Raw genomic sequence first — 21,584 nt, 5'->3', positions numbered from 1 at the left:
ATGGCAGATGGCTGTCAAAAGTGACATCACAGTCACGGACAAAATAGCTCCACAGCTGAGCATTATTGCGAATACACATGCCGTTATCAAGTTTGAATCGTTTCGTTTTCGTGGAGAATAATAAGTGAAACGTTTGTTTTTTCATTGAATTTCATTGTGATGCTAATAGATAGAAATTGTAGACAATATTGAAACTACATTGTCTTGTGGTCACCGGAAAGGCCATTAGTGTCATTGGGTGCCAAATGGAATGAAATAGTATCGATGGCGGAACAGTCGCTTTAACTCTTGCTTTTGGAATTATGGACAAGTTTAGTTATTCAGCTTTACATTTACACAAAATCCTTGCTGAAGGATGTTTCGGAAGGTAAGGTGGAAGCTATGTCTGCAGAATTATACAGCATTAATTTCTTCGACAGTTCCATAGGGTTATACCAATATCACAATCAGTACATCGTCATCAAAAGCATTCCTTACAACAGTCCTGACTATGCCTACAAGGCTGTTCTGAAAGAGCACATGATCCTTTCCCAAATCAGTCATCCACGAATCATACAATATCTGGGATACTTTCAAACATCCGACAGTTGGAATATTATGCTGGAGTTTGCAGAGCATGGCAGCTTGGCTGCTTTTCTCGAGCGACGGTCCGACCAAAGGGCTTTCCTGAATCAACACACCGTAATGATGAAATTTGTTGACATAGCAGACGGCCTTATTTATCTACATCAGAAAAATGTTATTCACCGTGACCTGAAACCTGCCAACATACTCATTTCTTTGGACAACAGACTGAAATTGGCTGACTTTGGCGTATCCAAAATTATGCACGACAACGACTTCAACCGGACTATCATTGGAACACCTATTTACATGGCACCCGAAGTAGCTCGTGGGAAAGATTACGATTACAAGAGCGATGTATGGGCATTGGGCATCATTTTCTACGAACTGTGCATGCTGGAACACCCCTTCGTGAATTGTCTCGGAAAGAGCCGGAAGCAGAAATTTCGCATACCACAAATTGATTACAAAGGACGTGGATATTCTCCCTCCGTGCAGATGCTATGTGATATGATGATACAGAAGGATCTGTCGAAGCGCTGGACGCTGGAGAACATTTTGAAGGAATTTCATGTGCTACAATTAATCAATCGTACCGCGACTTAATGCAACTTTGTCCAATGCATATATTTCACACACTTCTCGACCATACCATTTGACCAACTCATCGTAATATGTATCTGTTCCTATCAAAGTTTTTAGTCGGCTTCTGAACCATTATTACCTAAAGTAAATAGAAAGCAGAATAAAATATGTGCCCATTAATAGCTGTAATCTTCTATTCGCGTTGGATGCTCTTCGGGGTCACTTTCTGCAGAAGAAAACTAAGATTGAGAGAAAGGAATATCGTTACCGTTCAAAATGTCGCCGGTTATCTGACCAGATTGTAGCATACGATTGAGCCGTTCCACTTCCGACAAAGTTTTGGCGCTCCGGAGGGCTTCTCTCAGTATTTGAATTTCTTCTGGACTGGCGTTGTGGACAGCTTGCTTTTCGGGCGATGCCGTACCGGCTGCTTCAGGTGGTAACATCTGTTTCGATTTCCGGGCAATTTCCTTGAGAACTTCTTTACCTTTCTTGGTCTTGAAGAATTGCGTAGCCGCTTCACGTTCCTTTTGTCGGATCTTACGGAAATCTAACAACCGTAGATTAGGGAAACGAACAGCAACATACTCACGATAGTGCTGCTTGGTCGAGACAGGATTCGTTAACAAACTGAGCGTCTCCAAATATGGTAATTTTGCTAGCGGTTCCAAGTCAGACAACTCCTGAATGTTATTCCCTGTCAGAATAACGCTTTGAAGGTTGGGGAGCGATTCTTGGATATTTTCGCCTATTCTTCTGCAAATGATCACAGCTATCAGCAATTATGTTCACAAGACACCTCACTCATGAGTAGACCTACACAATTCGGTTGTTGTTCAGAAGCAGACATTTCAGTCTGGGAAGACGCGGGAATCCGTCCAACTTACGAATATCATTATCGGAAAAGTCAATCGTGTCAAACTGATCCAAGGTAGCACCCATATTCTCAATTTGCGGAATTTTGTATCCTGAAACAGGCGGCAATGCGTGAGATGGATTAGAACAGCTTGGTATGTGAGACTTGGGACTGTTTTAGCTTACCACGTAAATCCAGCTCTCGGTCACGACATGGGTTCATGTACTGCATGGACTGGTTTATCAAATCAGGCGTTAGTTTCACCATTTTCAGCAGTATTTATCGCAGCAAAAAGATGGAAGGAAAAGAGCACGCCGATGAATGTTTTTGTTTGCTATCTGACGCTTCTCGATCCGCAATAAAACGCTTCACACGCTTCGTTCACAAACGAGGTGGTTAAAGATGAGATGGACACAGGGAAGTTCGATTCGTTCACGCTTGCTAATCGCCCGGAACTGTATCCATTTTTGTGGAGGTTTTTGGAGATTACGAACTGGGGGTTCATTTGAGATTGGTGTATTTACAATTCATTTAGCTTTTGCAATGTATTTGGAGCCTCATTCTTCCGACTGCGCTCATTTAATCAATTAAATAGAACTCCCAAAATGTTTCCTTCCCTTGGTGGCACAGCGTTATTCCCGAATCTATCTCATCTCTCCTCACCTTTGCACGCTGGCATTTGACGTGCAACGTTTATGTGCCGTAGTTGACATCTAGCTAAAACAGCAAGCGAGAAGCTTTGGATGAGAAAGAAATCGGAGCGCCTGTATTCACCAAAAATATTTACACTTTTTAGCTCATCGTTCACGTTCGGTTATCATCCTCATCATCAGTGCGAAAGGCGCGCAAAGCTAAACCGTTGTCCTAAGGCCAGTGTTTGGAAAATTGTAGCGCCAATGCGAACGCGCTGGCATCGTCGGACGGGATAATATACTTGGCGTGTGCTTACACCGATTCGATGGAACTGATGAACTCCGAGGCAGTAAGTAAAAATGATGCTAGGCCTGTTCGGTAAGAATTACACTAATGGGATGTTATTCTATCGGTGGACAGAAACCGAAATCGGCATCGAATTTGCAGAAAGAGGAGCTTGTGCTGATATTCGAAGAATATCAACAAAAGGGCAAGCTGGAAAACCTGGACGACAGCAAGGAACGTCAAAAGTTCTGGATGGAGGCGACACAACGGTTGAACAAGATCGACGGTGGTACGGTTAAGTCATGCTCGAAATGGGTAAAATATTGGGCGGACGTGCTCATAAACCTGCGTCGGAAATGTCGGCTAGTGGTGGAGGGCCGGTCCAAGCGGATCGGGCCCACTCCGTTCGAGGTACGCATCATGCGCGTCGGCAACCTGTACGATGTGCTAGAACAGTGGACAAAGGCGGTAGAGAATGGTAGCGAGATGAGCACGATGCAGAACGTCGAAGAGGAGTACTACCCGGAGGACACCGGCGTGCAAAAGGAAGAAATAGTGGTGGAAAACTACTCGGAAGATCCGCTGGACGAAGAGTTTGTGGCTACCTTTGCCAAACCGGTCGAAGAGACCGCCCAACACGGTATCACCACACAGTTGCACATACGAAAACATTCGGGCGAAGTGTACAAGCCACTGGTCAATCCGCCTCAAACTGAGTACGTGGAGCTGACGACCCTGCATAATGCGACGAGTGAGTTTTTACGACCCAAAGGTACCGTCACCATAGGGCAACCACAGGCCCGACTGAAGGAGAATCTGAAACGCACTACCGAGAAGCTAGAAACCGTGATGAAGAAGCGGAAAATTGATGATTCCCAGTTTGCCATTGCCCAGGCGCTCACGAACATGTCCTCCGCCATACTGGCCCTGTCGAACAGTCTCAACGATTTGGCACACGCACTCGCGAACGGCACCATGCAGTGAGTGTGGCGAAGGCGCGTTGATTACTGATTAAGGGATGCATTGATAAATGCATGGACCATTTTTAATTGTATTATTTTAACTATGTGTGTGTTGTGTACGAGCGAAAGCGTAATGAAGCGCGTGTGGCAGAAAACATCGACGACAAAAGGTTACACGAAATAAATGTATCGTTTTATTTCATAATTTACAGTCACTCTTTTCGTATAGGTATCACAATAATGTTTTCAGTTGTTTAAAGTTATTAAGTAAACGCATGGAAAGCGTGGCTCCAACGCATGGACAGCACACCAATACTTAGCCTATACTACCTTCTCTCCTACTAAAGGCGTCCGATCCATCAGACTTCACCGGATCCGGATCACTTACTCTATTCTACTACGCGTATATTGTATTTGAACAAATTCAAAACAAACAAACAAAAGCATTACACATATATGGCTCCCGAAGGGTAGAGAACAGTGAATATACAGACGAGCTGGGCCGTACATGTGCGCCAACGGTGATGGCGATATGCCTCAAATTTCACTCTTTACACGTCGGGAATATTATATCACTTTGGCTTAACAAACTACCAATGCATAAATTCTTCCAATTTCCAAAACAAATCAAAAGCGTGTGTTGTACTCCCACCCCTACCTTCTCCCGTTTCCCCGCGCTCGCCGTTGCTCCGCGGGAGGTTGTTAAAATCATCACACGTACACGCGGAACCTGATCCGTTAGGTTAACCGCTAAACGAGCTATATGGGACACAAATCTACAGAGATACTAAAAGCCACTAAGAGCAAACTTGGAACATGGGCAGTGTCGAATATTTCACAGAAATGATTTAAGGGAACGACACACGGTGACGCTGGACTCACGCACCAAGGGTGAACCAAAGAGAATGGTGTTTGTGAGTGGCTTGGAGGAAATAACCTACAAAGGGACAAAGGTGGGTTGCTATACGCTAGGACGGCACGCTAGAGGCTAACTACGCGAACAATAACGTTGCACATCACATATGATGCGATTCATTCATGTGCTCTCGCGCCATGGCGTGGTGCTGAGTTTGTTGAAATCTGGCTGAGCTGGGCTGAGTGAGATGCGGTGAGACGACAACGACGTCCTTTACCGTTTGCAGTTGTCATAGAACGAATAGGAACCGCGGCTAGCAATGTCGGCGTATTCGCGTTTCGGTGCGCACAGTTTGTTCGGATATTCAATGTTCCTTTTTCTGGATGGAGAGACGACAGAGAGAGAGAGAGAGAGAGAGAGAGAGAGAGAGAGAGAGAGAGAGAGAGAGAGAGAACAAGAAACTTTGTGATTTGCCAGAATACTCTTAGCCTTGGGGGATAACTCACTCTCTAGAGGGCATTTGCATCGTTTCAACCTGTATCGACTTCACGTACAGATGGCTGTTACACCAGAACAGACACAAGGTGGTCGGTTCCAGCACGTTCATGTCGTGTGTCCAGGCTAGCTCAACTTTGCGTATACGATCACCGAGATCGTGTGGGTTGGTGACTACCACCTGGTACGTCGTACCATGCTCCAACCGAGCCGTTCCTTTCGGAGTCAGATCAATGTTTCGCAAAGCGCCACGCTCGGAAAAGATGCCGGCCGTCAGATGGCCCTGCACCCACGGTTCAGCCACCTTCGGTTTAGCCAACTCGACTGTAAAGCGATAGTGGCGCTCTGTAAAAAGTAACGACAGATAATTGCATGAGTTCATCAATTAACACGCTAACTTAATCTCGCAGTTGAATACTTACGGCAGAATGGGAAATCGCGTCCCGTGGCAAGGAAATACTTTCCCGGTTGCGGTGCTACCGGTACACTGGAGGATCCACTGATGACATCGTTCTCCGACACGTTTTGCCTGGTAGTTGTGATGGGCAGAGAGGCATGATAGCCCATCAAAGCACAATTACCCGAGGTGCACTTGAAGCAGTTACCGCTGAGGAAATGTTGATAGGATGGACATCGATGTGCTGTGGGAAATTAAAAACACGCGACCATAAGCATAACCCTACAGATGCACGATAAATTCAAAGGACACTTACCAACATAAGGACATTTGCCGTTGATACTATCGATAAACAGCTTGATCGCCCGGATATGATTACACGCGAGCAGAACTCGGGACGCTTCCTCAATACCGTCCTTGATGAGTGTCAGTGGAATCGTAGCGGCACCTTCCTGAGATAACGCACAACCCGGCTGCTCTTTACCATTGTTAGGATAGAAATCAAGATGGCCACAGGCGTGTGACATACCGTACCCCGGAATTTCCAACCGGAACACACTTCGTCCATCCGTGTGGATAACATCGACGAGCGTAGCATCGGAAGGATCGAGTCGTACAATTGGTCCCATACCTTGGAAGTACGGTTCCGCCGGATCAAGTCCTGTGATGCGTCCTAACCCAGGAATTCGTTCACCGGCATAAGCTGCCGTATGGGCTCCTAGTGAATGGCCAATCAGATGGACATCCTCGGGTTGGAGTCCTCGATACTCTTGCAGCTTTCGTATGAGATAGGCGATCTCTAGCCCGACGAGACGCGTGTTAGCCGTCGCTTGCGTGTAGAGAGGCAACGATCCACCGGCCCAATCGACCACTATCACATTCAGACCACCGCGCGTGATCAGCTCGTCGCGCATCTCAGACACCCAGTTCGAGAGCGGTGTATCGATAAACCCGTGAATGATGAACTTGGTGGCCCAGTTCGGATTGAAGTGTGACTTCATCAGCGTGTCCTTTGCTTCCGCCTGCAGCAGCTGTCCGTCGGTAGGATTCTTCTCGGTGTACAAGATGAAGCGTGTGTTGATGACACTGCGCGGCAGCGGGAATACGTTGAACGGCCGGAAGATCAGATGGTACCATTCCTTGGTGATGTTCAGGCAACCGAGCTCACCGTAACATCGTGTCATATTCTCATCTGCAAACGAGCGAAAGTGAGACGCATTAGATGGGATGGATGTGGAAGGCCGCTTTTGGGTAACCGATGGCACGTTTGACCCGGTTCCCTGCTCGACCAATCTTTAGCTACCAATTATCGCTGTTTGACCTTCGCGTACAGCATCGATCGCACTGGAACCAATTTCCCAGCCCAAAACTTGGGACATCTTCATGGATGCGTGTGAAGGTGTCAAAAACGAAGGCCACCCATCCGCGCGTAACCGGCGGGAGCAATGAGGAAAGCATAATCAAATGCAACAGCCATCGATCGAGTTGCGAAGGTGCTTAGATCGCTCACCTTCGATGCAGATGAATGCAGCACGTTCTCAGGCATTGTTCGCGAGTGGTTTCAACAACGGAGATTGAATGTACGTTGGAAGCCAGCAATCGAAGGCACGGTGGGGTCCGTTACCCAACGACTCATCTCAAAAACCATTCCCAGCTATTGGAAATGACTTAGAGGAAGCAAAAACTCGCACATGTGCGTAACTGGGGCAACAAAGAGAGAGAAGGAGAAAGACGCCCCAACAACACGTAAAGGTCTAGATGTTCCTTTTCCATTGAACTATTAACGACTATTGTCTCAAACTTTTTCCCCGTGTTCAAGCCACCAAAGTTATCTAGGGGACAACATAATCCATTCAATGTTTCACAGTACCTAACTAGAAGGCTCTATTCCCCAAGAAAAGCTCATCGACCATGGATATGGTTGATTAACAAAACAAAACAAAATAATTAGCTCGCTTCATTCGCGAGGCTTTCAGATCTCACAAACAAAACAAAACAAGAAAAAATGCGCTGAATGAATGGATGTCGCCACTGCATGGTGCACGCATTAGGAACAATATGGGTTCCCGCTCGATGAGTCGATAAAATAACGATCGCTCGCTTTGCTTCCAAACCGGTGAGCAGGTAGCGCGGTTGAAATCTATGTCAAGAAAGCATAGGAGTACACCTGACCTTCGGACGCGTCTTGTGCGGACAACACCAGCTTGGTGGAGACTGATGAAGCCGAGAAGAGCACGCTTCGCTCAACAGCTGATGGAGCTGAGCTCCAAACACCATCCCTCGCTTCTCTTCTTAAAGCAATCTTCGATGACATTGAAAAGCAGAACAAAAACACGATGTCTTTGGGCCATCGTTTCGTAGATTGTACTGGAACTACTGTTTGTTGTGATAAGGCCGTCATTGCGCGGTCGGTAATACTTACACGGCAACCAGGGAAGGTTGATGTTGTCCATCCGGGCCCAGTTAAGCGCATCCAGGGGACCTGCCAGACCGGGATCAACCGAGCAGATGATGCTTATAGCTAATAATGATGAAGCTAGAAAGCTCAACATCGTTTTGGTGGGTCTGTAAATGAAGGAACGACAAAAAAATATAACGACACCATTAGACAATGTGTGGAATGATGCGATAATAACTTAATGACCGACGAAGTTATGCCTCAAAGGTACACGTACTTCCTCGCATTGTTGAGCGCATTAAAATCACAAATAGTTAGATATCAGCTGGAAGGAAATCGCTTCGCTTTAAAAGGTGACAAATGATGACGCAGACCTTCCATAACAAACCACCGCACCGTCAGCCACCGGCAAGGAGAGACAAAAAAGGGCAAGTAAAGTACGGTGACGGGCGTGATCATTAATAATCATGCAGCACCGTTGCGCGATGACGATGACGGCACAGAAAGCGAAGATCTTGTCGCAAGACAAATAGCGAACCCCCCAGTCCGGTTCAGCCAGTTGAATGTTCGAGTTCGTATCAGTTCCATTGGGGTTTCTTTCACACCGTCGCACTGATCGTGGAAGTCTAGTGTTGTCTGGTAAATATTTGGAAAGGTCGACCGGTTCTCCACTTCCCTGCACTGGCACTTGTTGGGGAGTTCTGCTTTTTTTTTGTTTTGATAAACATTCTTACATTTTCGAGAAGTTGAACGGTAATTTGATAAATATGCGCTATTCCATCGCCATCGAAGCTTGCAGTTTTTGACGGGTTGCTGCTTACGTCCCAAGCGTCTTGTAACACACCGATCGTGTATAGAATTAGTCAACGATTTAATAAGCGACATGTACGCGAACAATTGACGCACTCGCATTTCGCAACCATTGTCACCGGTCAGCTGTACAGCGCTGGATCAAATCATTCATTAAACGGATTGAGAAACCATCCACTCTGCGAGCACTGTACGAGACCGACGTCAATTTAATGAACGATTCAATGAAGCATCCGATGACGATGCATTTACAATTCCTGGTCTTCTGGCTGAAGGAGAGCACGAGCAAGCGAAGGAGAAAAGAAAAATAGGCATGCGCGACGAGATTCAATCGCCGGTTTCAAGCGTGCCCGAGAAAGTAAAAATCAAGTTGCAATTGAGCGTTGATTGCGCGATCTTGCAGGCAGATCCCGTATAGGTTGGGCGCACCGTTACCATCGCTGCGAAAAGAAAGTCGAATCAACCATCGGCCAACCGGCTGGTGGGAGCTTTTAAATGTTACCGTGCTTGTACCACCGCCATAAGCGAGCGGTAGATGGTGACGGTTGATTTGCAATTAAATAATACCTAATGCTCCCGTGGACAAATTCGGTTCCGATGTCGTAGCCGAATGCGGAAAACGTTCCCCGCGACGGAATGATTGCTAAATTAATAAAATTTGGACCATGGCGACGGGTGCAAAATTTGCCGGACTTCAACTCTGCAGCTACATTAGAAAGCGATTGTTGCGTTCAAATCCACGCCACATTTAATTATTTTTTCCTACAACGGTTCCTACACGTGCAACATGTGCCATAGCTTATTGCCGTACTCGCGAATGCAGTTTACACCCACGCCGTTTGACAAGAACGATGATTTATGGAAGTGTGTCAAACAGAAACGCCGCCTGCAAACGAAAGACTTGCGCGAGCGAACTATGCACAACAGGCGACGAACCCGAATAGGAAATTCTAGAAATCGTTGCAATGTTTATTTGTCGCACGTGTCGATGACGGTAGAAATGGGGCACACTTATTTCCAATCAAGCCTTGCATCCCTCGCTATGTTTATTAATTTACATTTATGGTCGAATAATTTAGTGCCCCTTTGCTGCGGTTGCCTAACCGAAGCGGCCCTATGTTGCAAACGTACAGGTATACCCTCGTTTCGCGTGCTCACCAAACAAATGCGCACCAATCGAACAAAGTTGGTGCGCAGGCTTGGAAGCGTACTAGGCAGAGCAAAAGCACACAAAACACAAACAGCAAAAGGTGAAAATAAATCGGAGCAAATTGCCGACGACCGATGACTGCTTTGCTGCACCTCGTGCCCGTGTAGTGAGAGCTTCGCGCTCACCCGTTTAGGTGCGGGATTATATCATCCCAAGTGTGCGGCCAGCAGCCCGGGGTAACCGAAGCAGGTTAAAGTGTGCGTCCGCCACAAGCCGCTCTAAAACTTCGGCAAGCAGTCAAGCGCAAGAAGAAGGCTAGCTGTTACCCGTACGTGCACGTTACACGGGCTACTGATTGACACAGTTCGGTTTCAGAGTCCTACCGACCTACTGTTGCCTTTGAACTGCATTTGATGAAAAATCGTGTCGAACTGCGACGCATTTCGGCTGCACTCGATGTGCATTGTGCTGCGGCTCTGCTAACCTTTTGTTTTCTTTTCGTAATCCACACTTTTTCAGCGATGGAAAAGGAAAACAAAAGAAAAGGCATTCCATCATGCCCAAAGAGGCGCAAACAAATCTTTCCCGCTCTCGGGATGAAATAATGTTTTCGTTAATAGCATCTCGCTTACGAAACGCACCTTGCGCAGAGATTTGGTGTCCCTGGAAATATACGCACAGCGTCGTCTTCACCCATGCAAGGATGACGTTTATCGAGAGTCACGCAAAGTTAAGTGTTTATCGTGCGCTTCTGATGAGTTGCATGGCGAAAATTGACGCTGCGCTGCACCTCAATACATCTCGATTGCAACATAGTCCCTAATGGTCACTCACTCCCTTTAGGTGCGCATGTCAATGTTTCTAAGTTCGTCAAAGTTGCTTTCCTCGTGAGGCTAGCTCCCAGAGGCAGGAACTCTCATTAGCGTCCTATACCTACTTCCCTACTTCCTAGCACTTGACAGGATCAATAATGATATCTCACAAACGATCATCTCGAGAAACGAGTTCGTGATCACTTCCTTCCTGCAGGCTACTCGGCCCGGGCATCTCGACCAGTCTTCCGTTTCCTGTCATTAGGGTAGACAAAATGTAACCGCTGCTTGGTTTACGTTTGCCACACAAAGACAGGTTCGCATTTCGGATACGGCGACGCACGCATACGAAGGCACCATTTTCTTCCAAATACCGATCGCAGCAACGATCATTCAGCGAGCGATCGAGCACAGGTAATGCCAGGCCGACTCGTTTTCAATTCGAACCGCGTCCCAATGACTTGTTTGAAGTTCGGTTCGTTCGCATGACCGAGAGCACAAACTTCGAGAAGAAACGATCGAACGATCGATGATGAGTCGGATTGCAGTGGTTCTAAAAACTATTGTGTTGTAATTTAGAGTTACCAAAGACATACAACCGATGAAATGCTTTTCTCATGGTCTGGAAATTGGGTCGAGTTGTCCAAAAAACCGTAGCCTCTCCTTCGTTGCGGTTGAATATTTGCTTACGAGAGGAGCTGTGAAAGAGTTGCAAAAAGGAGCGGATTCTTCTTCGATTCATATTCGCAATGTTCACCAATGCTTAAGCACCTCGTAGACTCGAAACGTAAACAAACGTTGCGTAAGCGTTGGTCGATCCTCTTCGATCTCCCTGCGCTAATGTACATCTGCCGCGTCATTCCAACCCAACCAGCCGCCAAACGTTATGAAAGTGAAACTGAATCCATCGCTTGCATTGAAGTTGAAATTCATATCAGAATTGTTCTAGTCTCTTTTTTCCAAATGATGACAGACACTTACGTTTAAGAAACAATGCATCAAATCAGCAGGGTCTCACTTGGTGCGGTGAGTGTGGACGAAAGGTGGCGGGCTACAGTTGTTTCGGGGAAACTTATGCGTGGTTGGGTGGGATTACTAAAGCCTGACTGCTGACAGGTTTCGTACGGTGCCCGTGCACTGGACGGGTTGCTGCAAAAACGGCTATACCATGCATTTGAAAGGAGAAAGAGAAGACAGAGAGATATAGTAATATCCCTCCTGGGATGTGCACACCGAAGGTGAAATTTTCTCCGCCGACGGAGAAAATAAGATGGACGTTATGTGGCCACCAGCAGCCGTAACTTTGGTAGCGCTAATTTTACGAGGTCGCATTTAAAATCACACTTCGATCGAATCGGTCAGATTGCTGTCTTTTTTGTGGCTGCCGTTGTTGCATCGAAAAGCAAAAACACACACGCACACGAAACGATAAATGGAATATCGCACAACACGTAGTGCGTGTTTTGGAGTTGCGTTTCGAAATCTGTTTGTCTAGCTGTATGCACTTCGTTTTTCAATGTTTCCTACTCACTGCAACCTTTCTCTATCAACCACACACACACACACACACATATATATATATACACATACACACATATAGTGCGAAATCGACTTCACATTCAATTCCTCACTGCGGGCGGAAAAAGATACGAGAAGCTTCATGATGTTTGAAAGTATGCACCGAGCAACCTTCATTGAATATCCTTTTCCTTGAAGGTCTTTTACAAGTGTTCACCATTCACGCGTACTATCGAAGATCACACGAATAACCCGTCACGGTATGTGTGTTTTTTTTTGTTTCGAACGAATCACAATACCCTCTCCCGCTGTTTCACGTACCGTTTCCGCCATTCAATATTAATTAGCTCAGCTCTTTATCGCGTCTACAGCTTAGTCTTTTGCAAACTTTAACACTCTTGCAAACGATAGTAAAATTACACTTCCTTCTCGAAATTAGCACCAACATAGGGACGGACGATCTAGTTTGCGATGGAAAATGCAACCCAACTCACTCTCACAGCAGCTGGATGAGGCGGAAAAATTGGGGGTGTGCGCCCAGCACGAAAATCCTCTACGACGTTTGCACACTTTCACTGTCTGCGATTGAATGAGACGCCCGTGGTGGGTTCTCCCCAACATCATATAAGATATTTAACCCCTTCCAGAGCACTTTTTTCCAGCTGGTTCTCCAGTGGACATGGTATTGTAGGGTCTACAGTGAGCACACCTTGCCTGATCGTGCTCTCACGCTCGGGCGTTGTTGTGAGAATCCTATTGGAAAATGAGAAGTTGAGAGAGTTAACCCTTCAAGTATGCAGACGAATAGCTTAAACGTTGGCCGTTGGATAATTTTCATTCCAATCCGATTTGAACATGATTAAAATTGATTGCGAATCAATGTTTAAAATGGGAGATTATTGATCATTTGAAGCTCCTAGAAGCGATCTACTCTTTAAGGTGCATTCAGTGTCTGCGATGAATTCAATTCATTGTGTCCCAACGTATCTCCAAGATTAGTCAACAAAAGATGCACTAATCCCAGCGATCAAAGCTGTTGGTTAGTTAGTAAGCAAAAAGGCTCGTCCTGTGGAAGTGGACGTTCATTTTACTTGCTAATATGCCCAATAGCGCACCCGGCATCGGTTAAAAATGTCACATTAGTATGGGATTTGGAAAGATGTTCAAAGCCAACGACTATTGGTCAGGCACCGGACACAACCCCACCGCCTTTGTGGCCTTGATTTCCAATATCTGGTGGCGAGCCGTTGGTTGGACGAATCGAATGATACGACCATGTTCATCGATATTGTCGAACATCAGAAATGCTGTGGGTTACTCCAGCAATTGTCAGAATAAAGGTGGACATCAAGAGGTGGTAACCTTACACCTCTATTCATGCGCTAGGTAAGCCGTATAATTGATCGACGTCTGTACATCAAATGCGATCTGTGGCATTTCAATCTGTTCGGCCTTTCGATGGAAGACGTAGAAGCTTCTATCAAAGTTCAAAACCTAAACCTCTTGACATTGGAATGCTTAGACATTGGAATGTCTTGTGGACTTTCTATTCTGAGGGGTCCATGAAAAACTTCTCGAATAAATCGTTGGATGTTTTCTTCACAAGCCAATTCTTTACAAGTAAGATACCTTCCACACGACTTCAGATAAGCTCCCTGTTCCAGCTGCTTAGTGGTCAGATCAATCCGACGCCCCGTGGGTTTCACTTTCCTAGAGAAGTGAGGCAAAGAAAGTGATGCAATAGGAAATATTCTTTCCTGACCGTATCCGTTGATTAATGTCAGCTTATAAAAGAATACTCCGACAGCTGAGAACTTGAAAAGTAACATATCATGTCACTGGCGGGAAGAGATTACCATGCCTGTCGGTTTTAATTGTACATGGAATGTGATTATGCCGACTAGTCTTTGTGACCCATGCTACAGGAAGACTGCTCATTACAGGGTTGTCATCAGTCGTGTGCATTATCATGCGACAGTTCTAGGACATCTGGAGTTCTCCTCCTTCAAGTTGGTCAATAAACTCTGGACGAAGCACTACAGTACAGCACGAGGTCGGTGAGGTCGGTGCCTAATTAACACCTGCGTGCTATTTCCATGACCGTCACGAACTTAACGTCCGCTTTCCTTAACTCGCAACTCTCGTTCTAATGAGAGCGTTTAAATGAATTTCCAGCGCCAAAAAGTCTTGCCAAATAGTCCTCGTCCAGCAATCGCGCAATAGCTACTAGCAGAGATATTTCCAGAAGGAAAAATCGACCCTAAACGATCGATCGGATAACTCCGACCTAAGAGTAGGTTTCACGAGGAGTGCCCATTACCTCGAGCAGCTTCTCCTCGACAAGAATCGACGGAGGTGAACGCGTGCTGAGTGCATGAAAACACGTTTGCCAAGGCGTTACTCTGCTTCGTCAAGTGGTCATTTCAGAGAGGCAACCGAACGTAGACATGCTCGCGGAATTGCGCTGATCGCCCACCGCTCCTCACGCACCGACCCCTATTTTCTCCGGTGCTCAGGTCAACGGTGTGGAAGCTTCGATGCACTTCGAACTTGGTGTGTTTGGGTACTTCAATTCCTTGCGTCCGTAGTATCATTTCACAGCTCCAAACAAATTCACCGATCGGTGCGGCGTCGCGCCGGCCTGCTCGGTGCTGCGCATTGACGTAACGCGTCGAGAACATGAAACACACTTTTGCGCACCCGAGCACGTGCGCGTGCAATGGAAAGATCGGCACCGTATAAGCGAAGTGTCCGGTTGAGCTGTCTGATGGCCCTGCAGGAAGGGTGCAACGGTGGCGGAGGTGCAGATAGGGTAAACCACCTTCCAATCGGTACCCAAATATAAACGTAAATATGCGGCTCGCGTCTAACGAAGCGAGATTGAGCAAGAACCAGAAGCGGTTTTTATTCGAGAAACTCAAATAAAAACCGAAACACACACATGCACCGTTCGCCCATCGAGCCCCAACCGCGGCTCGATTGTTGCGAACCTTTCCGTGCCGAGGATGGACGATAAGCGATTTCGACCCGTGTGACGAAATCCCCGTCCATAGCTGCGCATCCTACCAGCGCGTCTCGCATGGCGGCACATCGAGGAATCTTCCTTCCCGCGTCCATAATTTCTCGACAAGATCTAAACGACAGCACAAGGCACGAACCTTCGCGCTGCGTCAAACCAAGCGCTTCAAATAGCGCGACAAACGACCGTACTACCCCGCGTGGCCACTCTTAATCACTCACACCTTCGCCGTCAGACGCTGCTCGAAACGTAAACCGTTATCGCGCCATTCCGATGAACATGGCTTGCGCAATGGTGCTCAAATGCGCACTGTACGGGGCGGGTGGCCCATTGCTAGACGATCGTGACGTTTTATTTCTGCTAGCAGACATGGGATTTTGGGAAAGGATCTGCATCACCTCGAGGGGCGTCTTCTGGCAGTCAACACCGTCACCGTATGTTATGGCGCTCTCTTATGACGCCTCTTTGTGACCGTTGCCTCCATGGCGGCAACTAAGGGAACATATTAAATTTCGTGTGCGGGGTAAGCTTACTAACGACGGTGGTGATGGCGTCATTTCCTTGTTATTGTCTTCGGTTAGGCATTCCAGGTTCTGGTGAGGATCGTTTAAATGACGAACGTTATGTCGTGATGGTGTCTAGTGCTGAACATTATGCTTGAGGACCAAATTCTCTTTTGTAACAGCGATCAATTTGCTCGATCGAAGGAGTTGTCGATAAGTTTAATAATACAGCGACGAAGGGGAAAGCATGTAGGCACCAGACGAAAGAATTCTCCATAGTTTTGAAGACATAGATACGTTAAATTCGAAAAGCGTGACGAAAAGTGTAGAATGAGTCATACGACATTTCAAATTGTGTTATATTATAAATTGGTAATAGCTACATGGTTAAAAAAACACATCCTCGTTGCGTGATACGTTGGCATTTGAAACCACGCGCGTCGATAACTGCACCGATGTGAGCAGAAAGAATTGATTCCAGCAGGTGGCGTAGATTGTGTTTCATCTACCGGCTCTTTTTGAACGACGCTTTCCAGCAATCCAACAGCGTCAACTCTTCACCTGTTACGGCGAGCGGCAGGTTGGAGTACCAGGCTGGGTGCCGATCCGGGCATCGATGCCAAAGTTCGCCATAGACAGCGACACGCTTAGCGTAACGACACGCGCCCTGGACTCGGGACGCCGCCTTTATTTTCCTTTCGCGTCCTAGTTTTCCTTTTAAGGACGGACAATACGGGGACTCGATCCTGTGCAGCAAGGCGCTGCGGAGCGGGAGAATATTTAGATCAAAACGATGGCCTGCACCGGCAGCAAGTGGTGCGAAAAGTGTGTCGTGGTTATGTAAAACGCTTCACCCCACGATCGTTCCCCGAAGCATTTGCTCAGGTTTGGCCGCGAGACACTCTAATCTCTATGTTTTATTACGATTTCACTTCCTCATTCGCATGCCGATTTATCTTTCCTTCTTGTTCGTGGCTCACACACACACACACACGACCGGGACGCTTCGACGAGTGGGGCACCAGGCGCGCTGGGCAAGCTGCCAGCTTAAACGTATCTGGTTGGGGCTCCATACGTGCGCGCGCGTGCACTTTCCATCGAGGCCAAACCATGGCTCGGCATAATAATGCTGCTAAATGTTTCTCGTACTACTTCGTGCCTCTTGTGTTTTACTTCTTAACTTTAGCGTTCGTTTGTTAGTTTTTTGTTTTGCCTCGGTTCTATTTCTATGCGTTTGATTGTTGTGCGAGGCTGTTGCAGCTGTCCAACTTCTTTCCTCGTGTGCTACGCAATTAGAGTGCTTTCTTTAGCTTAGCTTTTTTGCACACGATCCAATAAAAAGGGGGTCTTTTGAAGGAAACGGAATCGAGAGCAGAACCGGTTCGTCTGATTCGTGCAATATATGTGTAGAAATCCTGCTGCGAATGTCGGTAACATCTTCGTCGTTGCTCAAGAATTTGTTCTTCGTGTTGTGTTGCTTCTAACAATCGTCTCTTCCTATGATGGCGGGAAACCAGACTTATATCCAGTTGGATAAAAAAAAGATGTTATTTAAAGATGTTTATATGTGATCCGTTTTTGGCTGGTACTTATTAAGGATCTAGTATATTCAAATACTTTACCGTGAAGCATAAAAATATTCTGAAATTTTTCTAAAACGTTGAGTGAATGCAGTTCACCAGTTATAAGCTGGAGTTATTTAAATTTTCACATTTGTCATTTTAAACCATCGATTTTACATTCAACCCATTTTTTTGTGCAAAACACAATCATTATTTCTATCACCTGAAGACCGGAATCTTCATCGTTAATGTGCGTATGTGGTTCCTAAAGTATCTTACCGGTTATTGCTGTCCCTAATGGCACGGACCTTTGGTGACGGTGAGATTTGGATCACAACAGCTTAGGGATGCTGGACGGAAGGAACGGTTAAAAAAAACACACACACATTAGGCCGGTCTGTGTTGCGTCGTAATTATGAGATTGCTATAAGAACTTTATGTCTCGCATTAGCGCACCAGGTACGTTCCCTGGCAGCATAAGCCGCATCGAGCGTACCTCGTTTCAGATGAACTTGAGTTAAGCAAGTAAGGTCGTCGTGGGCTAGAGTGGGAGAATGGTCGTTCTAAAGAACCACGAGCAGGCGATGCAATGCGTACGCAAATGGACGCAAGGGTACGGGAAAGCCTCGACGACGTAACACCGGCTTGGTGTTCTCGGCTACGTTCACCTCAGTCTCGAACCTCAATCGAGAGAGCTTAGTCAACGAGGGTCGGCTTAATTGCGATTCCCTCCTCGCCTTTGGTCTTTCGTCCGGTTGGCGTTCTTGCACCGGTATTGCGTTGTTTTGTACCTAGCCGTGGAAAACAACGCGACCCAAGTCTAAAAGTTGGCCAACAACAACAGTTTTAGAGATCGTTATGAACAATTGTGCAATACAGTTTATACAGGGAGTACCACTTTTACTAAGCAATTTTGCAGGTCTTAGACTTCATCATGAGAAATTGGAACATCGAAGATAAAGTTAGCAAAGATCAACCAAACTGCGCACACTCGACACGCAAACAAACGAATGCGGTAGAACCATTCCCACATCAGTGCTGCACTTTCATAAAATGCGCAGTGCACTTTTCAACAAATGCATCACACCGCAACAAGGTCCACACCGGCAACCGTCCCCGCATCGTATCGGCCATCGAAAGGCAACCGAGTGGGATGAAAACGAAAACCTTTTTTTTTATCTGTATTTATATGGCAAGGACGAATGAATCTATCGGAATCTCGGCTCCGGGGCTCGAAACTGGTTGAAACCGGACCGTTTGCACTCGCTGCCGCTGTACTTTGTTATGCTGCTCTGCGTTGCATTCACTTACAGCAAGTTTTTTTCTCCTTTTTTCGTGCGCTGCACCAATCGATACCTAGCGTAAGTTGTAATTGAATTATGGTCGATGGTATCTTTTCAACACCACTGGGGCGCCTTTCGTAGCCAACGATTCGTCCCAGGGTTGCTATGGTGTCATGGTAAAGGAAACCGAAAGTAGCAATAAGGCAACGAGAGAGGAAAAAAAACAACCCTGGAACAAAAGCAATGAAAACCGGGAGCCGGGAGATAGTCGATGTTGGCGTCACTAACCTTACCCAGTGGAGGATCAATCCCCATGGAGGCCCAGGGCGGAATTATAGTTGGGGCCTCTAATTTTAAAAACGATGCAGGAGGGAAGGGGGACATTGAGGGGACTTGAAATGAGACAAGCAGCTGCGGATCAAACCGAATAATCAAGAAAGACCGAAATGGTATTCCAAGAACCATGAGGTATCAAATATCAAACGGAAAAGAGAGTTCTAATGATTGCAATATGATTTTATTCATATTCTATGACAATGCTAGCTATGTCGTAGTACACTTTGTAACATCAATACCGGCTTGCAAACTTGCAGAAATTGTGACAATCGAAATACTAAACACAATACTCCACCGCAATACTGTTCCGAAACACGCAGGCAGGACATTTTCACGGTTCAATCGGTGAGAGAAAACAATACCGCACCACGAGCATCGCAATGGCAATAGCTGACGAATACTGCACAAATCAATCGGCACAAATTGTTTGGGGCCCCCAACACGGCGAGGTCCTACGCGACCGCTTACTCCACCTACCGTTTGATCCGCCGTTGACCTTTCCCAAAGATTCCATTCTCCGATTCGCGCTAAAGTAGACCAGCATGACTTGTTTTGGGTGGCGGGTATGTCTGGAGCAGGGTGCCGATGACCTCATTTAACCCGGTGGATGTTGTTTTGCGATATTGGCGCCACCCGGGTCAGTCTCGAACGAGAGAGAGAGGTCACAGACCGCCAATGGAACGATGGATATTTTACAGGTCATCCACTGTCGCGTGTCGAATGATCGGTGTATCCCTAACGATTATATCTTCTCCACAAACTGAACCACTGCCATGCTTCATCTCACTGTTGTTTTCCATCACATTTCCATCTTGCATTTGTTTGTTTGGAATGTGCCACACATTATGAAACGAAATCACAACCGAGGTACGTGCGGTTCTGCACGAGATTTAATATTTCCATGCGCTTTTGTGCAACGCATTTTCTACGGCTTTTCTTTCAACAAGAGACAAATATGGACACCTTGGCACAAAGTGTATCTTTTCTTTCAATAACAGACAGTTTTCTTACTAACTTCCCCGGAATTACATAACATTTGCTGCTTTGTTTATTTTGTGTTTACATCTCGCTTAAAGTTACTCAGAGTTACTCAGGAAAAAATAACCAACGAATCTAAACATTTCGATCTAGGCGAAGAAAAGGCAATCGGCTGGCGGCCCATTCGCGTAACGCTCGCAACCACGTGACGCGGCCGCCTTCTGTTCGGAGTCTCGTGAAGAAAACCCAAGCACTGAGGGACGGGAAGCGTGCGGGAAGTGAGAGAACGCGTGAGAAGCCATCTTATGCCGGGGCGCTGCACTTGAGGCGAGTGAGAGTGAGTCTCGTGACATAATCTCACTCACTCGATTACCCTGAGTGTCTGAAACCTCATTCAGTCGCCTGCTGGGGGATGATCGAATCGTACCAGCGAAACCATAGAAGCAAATTCAACACAAAATATGTAATAGAAAAGCTTCCTCTCGCGATATTCTCCCTATCCACTGATGCTTAGTCGAGTTTTGAGAGTGACACAGCTCATCCCTTCCCAAATTAACCCTTCGAGTGTCGCAATGCACACGCGTAGTTTGGGGCCCGCAATGAGATCGAAAGGAGAATCAACGATCGCGTATTAAATAAGCCATCACACGAAACGACGAAAAAGAATGCATAGAAGCGTGCAAATCCACCCAGAAGCGTTTGTGGAAAAGTGTACGCGGGAAGATTATGCACGTACCGCGATCGAGCCGTACATTACGATGCTCCGGGGTAGTCCGAATGGCAGACGGGCGTGACGATCTTGATATCAATCGATCAATTTGGGCCATTGTCGAGATGTGTTTGTTTTTGTGTGTGCTATCTTCATGAAATAATGTATCTGCGATCGTTTTGCTTAACATAAACTCGGACGGATAATATTCACGATCGTCCAATCAGTGACCGGGAGAAAGTGCATCTGGCGACTGTCGACGGTGTTATGCTTTATAATCATGCAAAGAGAAGTAAATTAACGACGACTAACGGCCTTGCGCTTCCGGGACAGCAAGAAAGCAACGCGAAAGGGCCAAGGATGGCCTTCGTAACATAATTATCATATCAAGGCGGCCTTCGAGCTTGAACCATTTATCACCCATGACGCTCTCCGTCAGGCAAAATGTAGGAAGTGAAGAAGCTTTTTCTCCTTAAGGTGGAGAGTTCATTGTTGCTGAAGGTGATGATCGTTTGAGCGCTTATCCTGGGAACGGATGCTGTTACGGATGCACGAGCAGCTTACGTTGTATGGCATCGGGACTAGCCGGTAATGGGTCTGTTGCCATCCTTCGTCCGTTACGTATTGTTTTGTTTCTATCGTCGATTAAGTAACATCGATTTGTTATGTTTGAGCTGTTCGCTTTAGAGTTTCCAAAGATCTAAGCAAAGATCTCGCCTCGTGGGAAGAAACAATCCCATTGAGGAAGTTATCTGAATGCTGGAATAAGTATATAAGCAGGAGATAAACGCAAACAAAATGAACACATTAAAGTGGTCTCTTATGTTAAGGAAATGTTCATTATAGCCCAACTCATTAATAGACTAGAGTTCA

General features: G+C 46.4%; 4 protein-coding genes across 6 annotated transcripts; 2 read left to right on the top strand and 2 right to left on the bottom strand.

Annotated features, from left to right (window-relative positions):
- The first annotated feature begins 134 nt into the window (after positions 1-134).
- Positions 135-1,330, top strand: LOC128302108 (serine/threonine-protein kinase Nek6-like). 2 transcript variants are annotated; one of them, XM_053038838.1, is made up of 2 exons: positions 135-367; positions 451-1,330. In XM_053038838.1, exons 1-2 carry the CDS (start codon positions 356-358, stop codon positions 1,168-1,170), a joined length of 732 nt encoding a protein of 243 aa, XP_052894798.1. In that variant the 5' UTR covers positions 135-355; the 3' UTR covers positions 1,171-1,330. The 2 variants fall into 2 exon arrangements, with proteins under 2 accessions (XP_052894798.1, XP_052894797.1); XM_053038837.1 differs by having other exon boundaries at positions 420-1,330.
- Positions 799-2,343, bottom strand: LOC128302109 (probable U2 small nuclear ribonucleoprotein A'). 2 transcript variants are annotated; one of them, XM_053038840.1, is made up of 4 exons: positions 2,191-2,343; positions 1,970-2,117; positions 1,418-1,905; positions 799-1,288 (listed from the first exon to the last, which is right to left on the bottom strand). In XM_053038840.1, the coding sequence occupies exons 1-4, from the start codon at positions 2,270-2,272 to the stop codon at positions 1,263-1,265; spliced, it is 744 nt and encodes a 247-aa protein (XP_052894800.1). In that variant the 5' UTR covers positions 2,273-2,343; the 3' UTR covers positions 799-1,262. The 2 variants fall into 2 exon arrangements, with proteins under 2 accessions (XP_052894800.1, XP_052894799.1); XM_053038839.1 differs by having other exon boundaries at positions 799-1,905.
- A 389-nt stretch (positions 2,344-2,732) lies between these two features.
- On the top strand, positions 2,733-4,083 carry LOC128304064 (uncharacterized). The gene is made up of 2 exons (XM_053041190.1): positions 2,733-2,987; positions 3,059-4,083. The coding sequence occupies exons 1-2, from the start codon at positions 2,964-2,966 to the stop codon at positions 3,905-3,907; spliced, it is 873 nt and encodes a 290-aa protein (XP_052897150.1). The 5' UTR covers positions 2,733-2,963; the 3' UTR covers positions 3,908-4,083.
- A 931-nt stretch (positions 4,084-5,014) lies between these two features.
- LOC128303502 (pancreatic triacylglycerol lipase-like) lies at positions 5,015-8,185 on the bottom strand. The gene is made up of 5 exons (XM_053040479.1): positions 8,056-8,185; positions 5,950-6,825; positions 5,659-5,877; positions 5,248-5,581; positions 5,015-5,120 (listed from the first exon to the last, which is right to left on the bottom strand). Exons 1-5 carry the CDS (start codon positions 8,183-8,185, stop codon positions 5,015-5,017), a joined length of 1,665 nt encoding a protein of 554 aa, XP_052896439.1.
- Between the last annotated feature and the right edge of the window lie 13,399 nt (positions 8,186-21,584).

Source organism: Anopheles moucheti, chromosome 3 (assembly GCF_943734755.1).
Source record: "Anopheles moucheti chromosome 3, idAnoMoucSN_F20_07, whole genome shotgun sequence".
NCBI lineage: Eukaryota > Metazoa > Arthropoda > Insecta > Diptera > Culicidae > Anopheles > Anopheles moucheti.
Note: the sequence above shows the minus strand (reverse complement) of the source record. Positions and strands in the feature narration are given on the sequence as shown.

Bases quoted from the DNA above. Each gene is read 5' to 3' on its own strand.
- LOC128302109 (XM_053038839.1), bottom strand. From the start codon at position 2,272: ATGGTGAAACTAACGCCTGATTTGATAAACCAGTCCATGCAGTACATG. The intron at 2,118-2,190 runs GTAAGCTAAAAC...CGCCTGTTTCAG, and splicing joins CCGAGAGCTGGATTTACGTG to GATACAAAATTCCGCAAATT. The intron at 1,906-1,969 runs GTAGGTCTACTC...GATCATTTGCAG, and splicing joins CTGAACAACAACCGAATTGT to AAGAATAGGCGAAAATATCC.
- LOC128304064 (XM_053041190.1), top strand. From the start codon at position 2,964: ATGGAACTGATGAACTCCGAGGCA. The intron at 2,988-3,058 runs GTAAGTAAAAAT...ATCGGTGGACAG, and splicing joins AACTGATGAACTCCGAGGCA to AAACCGAAATCGGCATCGAA.
- LOC128302108 (XM_053038837.1), top strand. From the start codon at position 303: ATGGACAAGTTTAGTTATTCAGCTTTACATTTACACAAAATCCTTGCT. The intron at 368-419 runs GTAAGGTGGAAG...TTTCTTCGACAG, and splicing joins GCTGAAGGATGTTTCGGAAG to TTCCATAGGGTTATACCAAT.
- LOC128303502 (XM_053040479.1), bottom strand. From the start codon at position 8,185: ATGTTGAGCTTTCTAGCTTCATCATTATTAGCTATAAGCATCATCTGC. The intron at 6,826-8,055 runs GTAAGTATTACC...GCTCGTTTGCAG, and splicing joins CAACCTTCCCTGGTTGCCGT to ATGAGAATATGACACGATGT. The intron at 5,121-5,247 runs GTGAGTTATCCC...CTCTCCATCCAG, and splicing joins ATGCAAATGCCCTCTAGAGA to AAAAAGGAACATTGAATATC.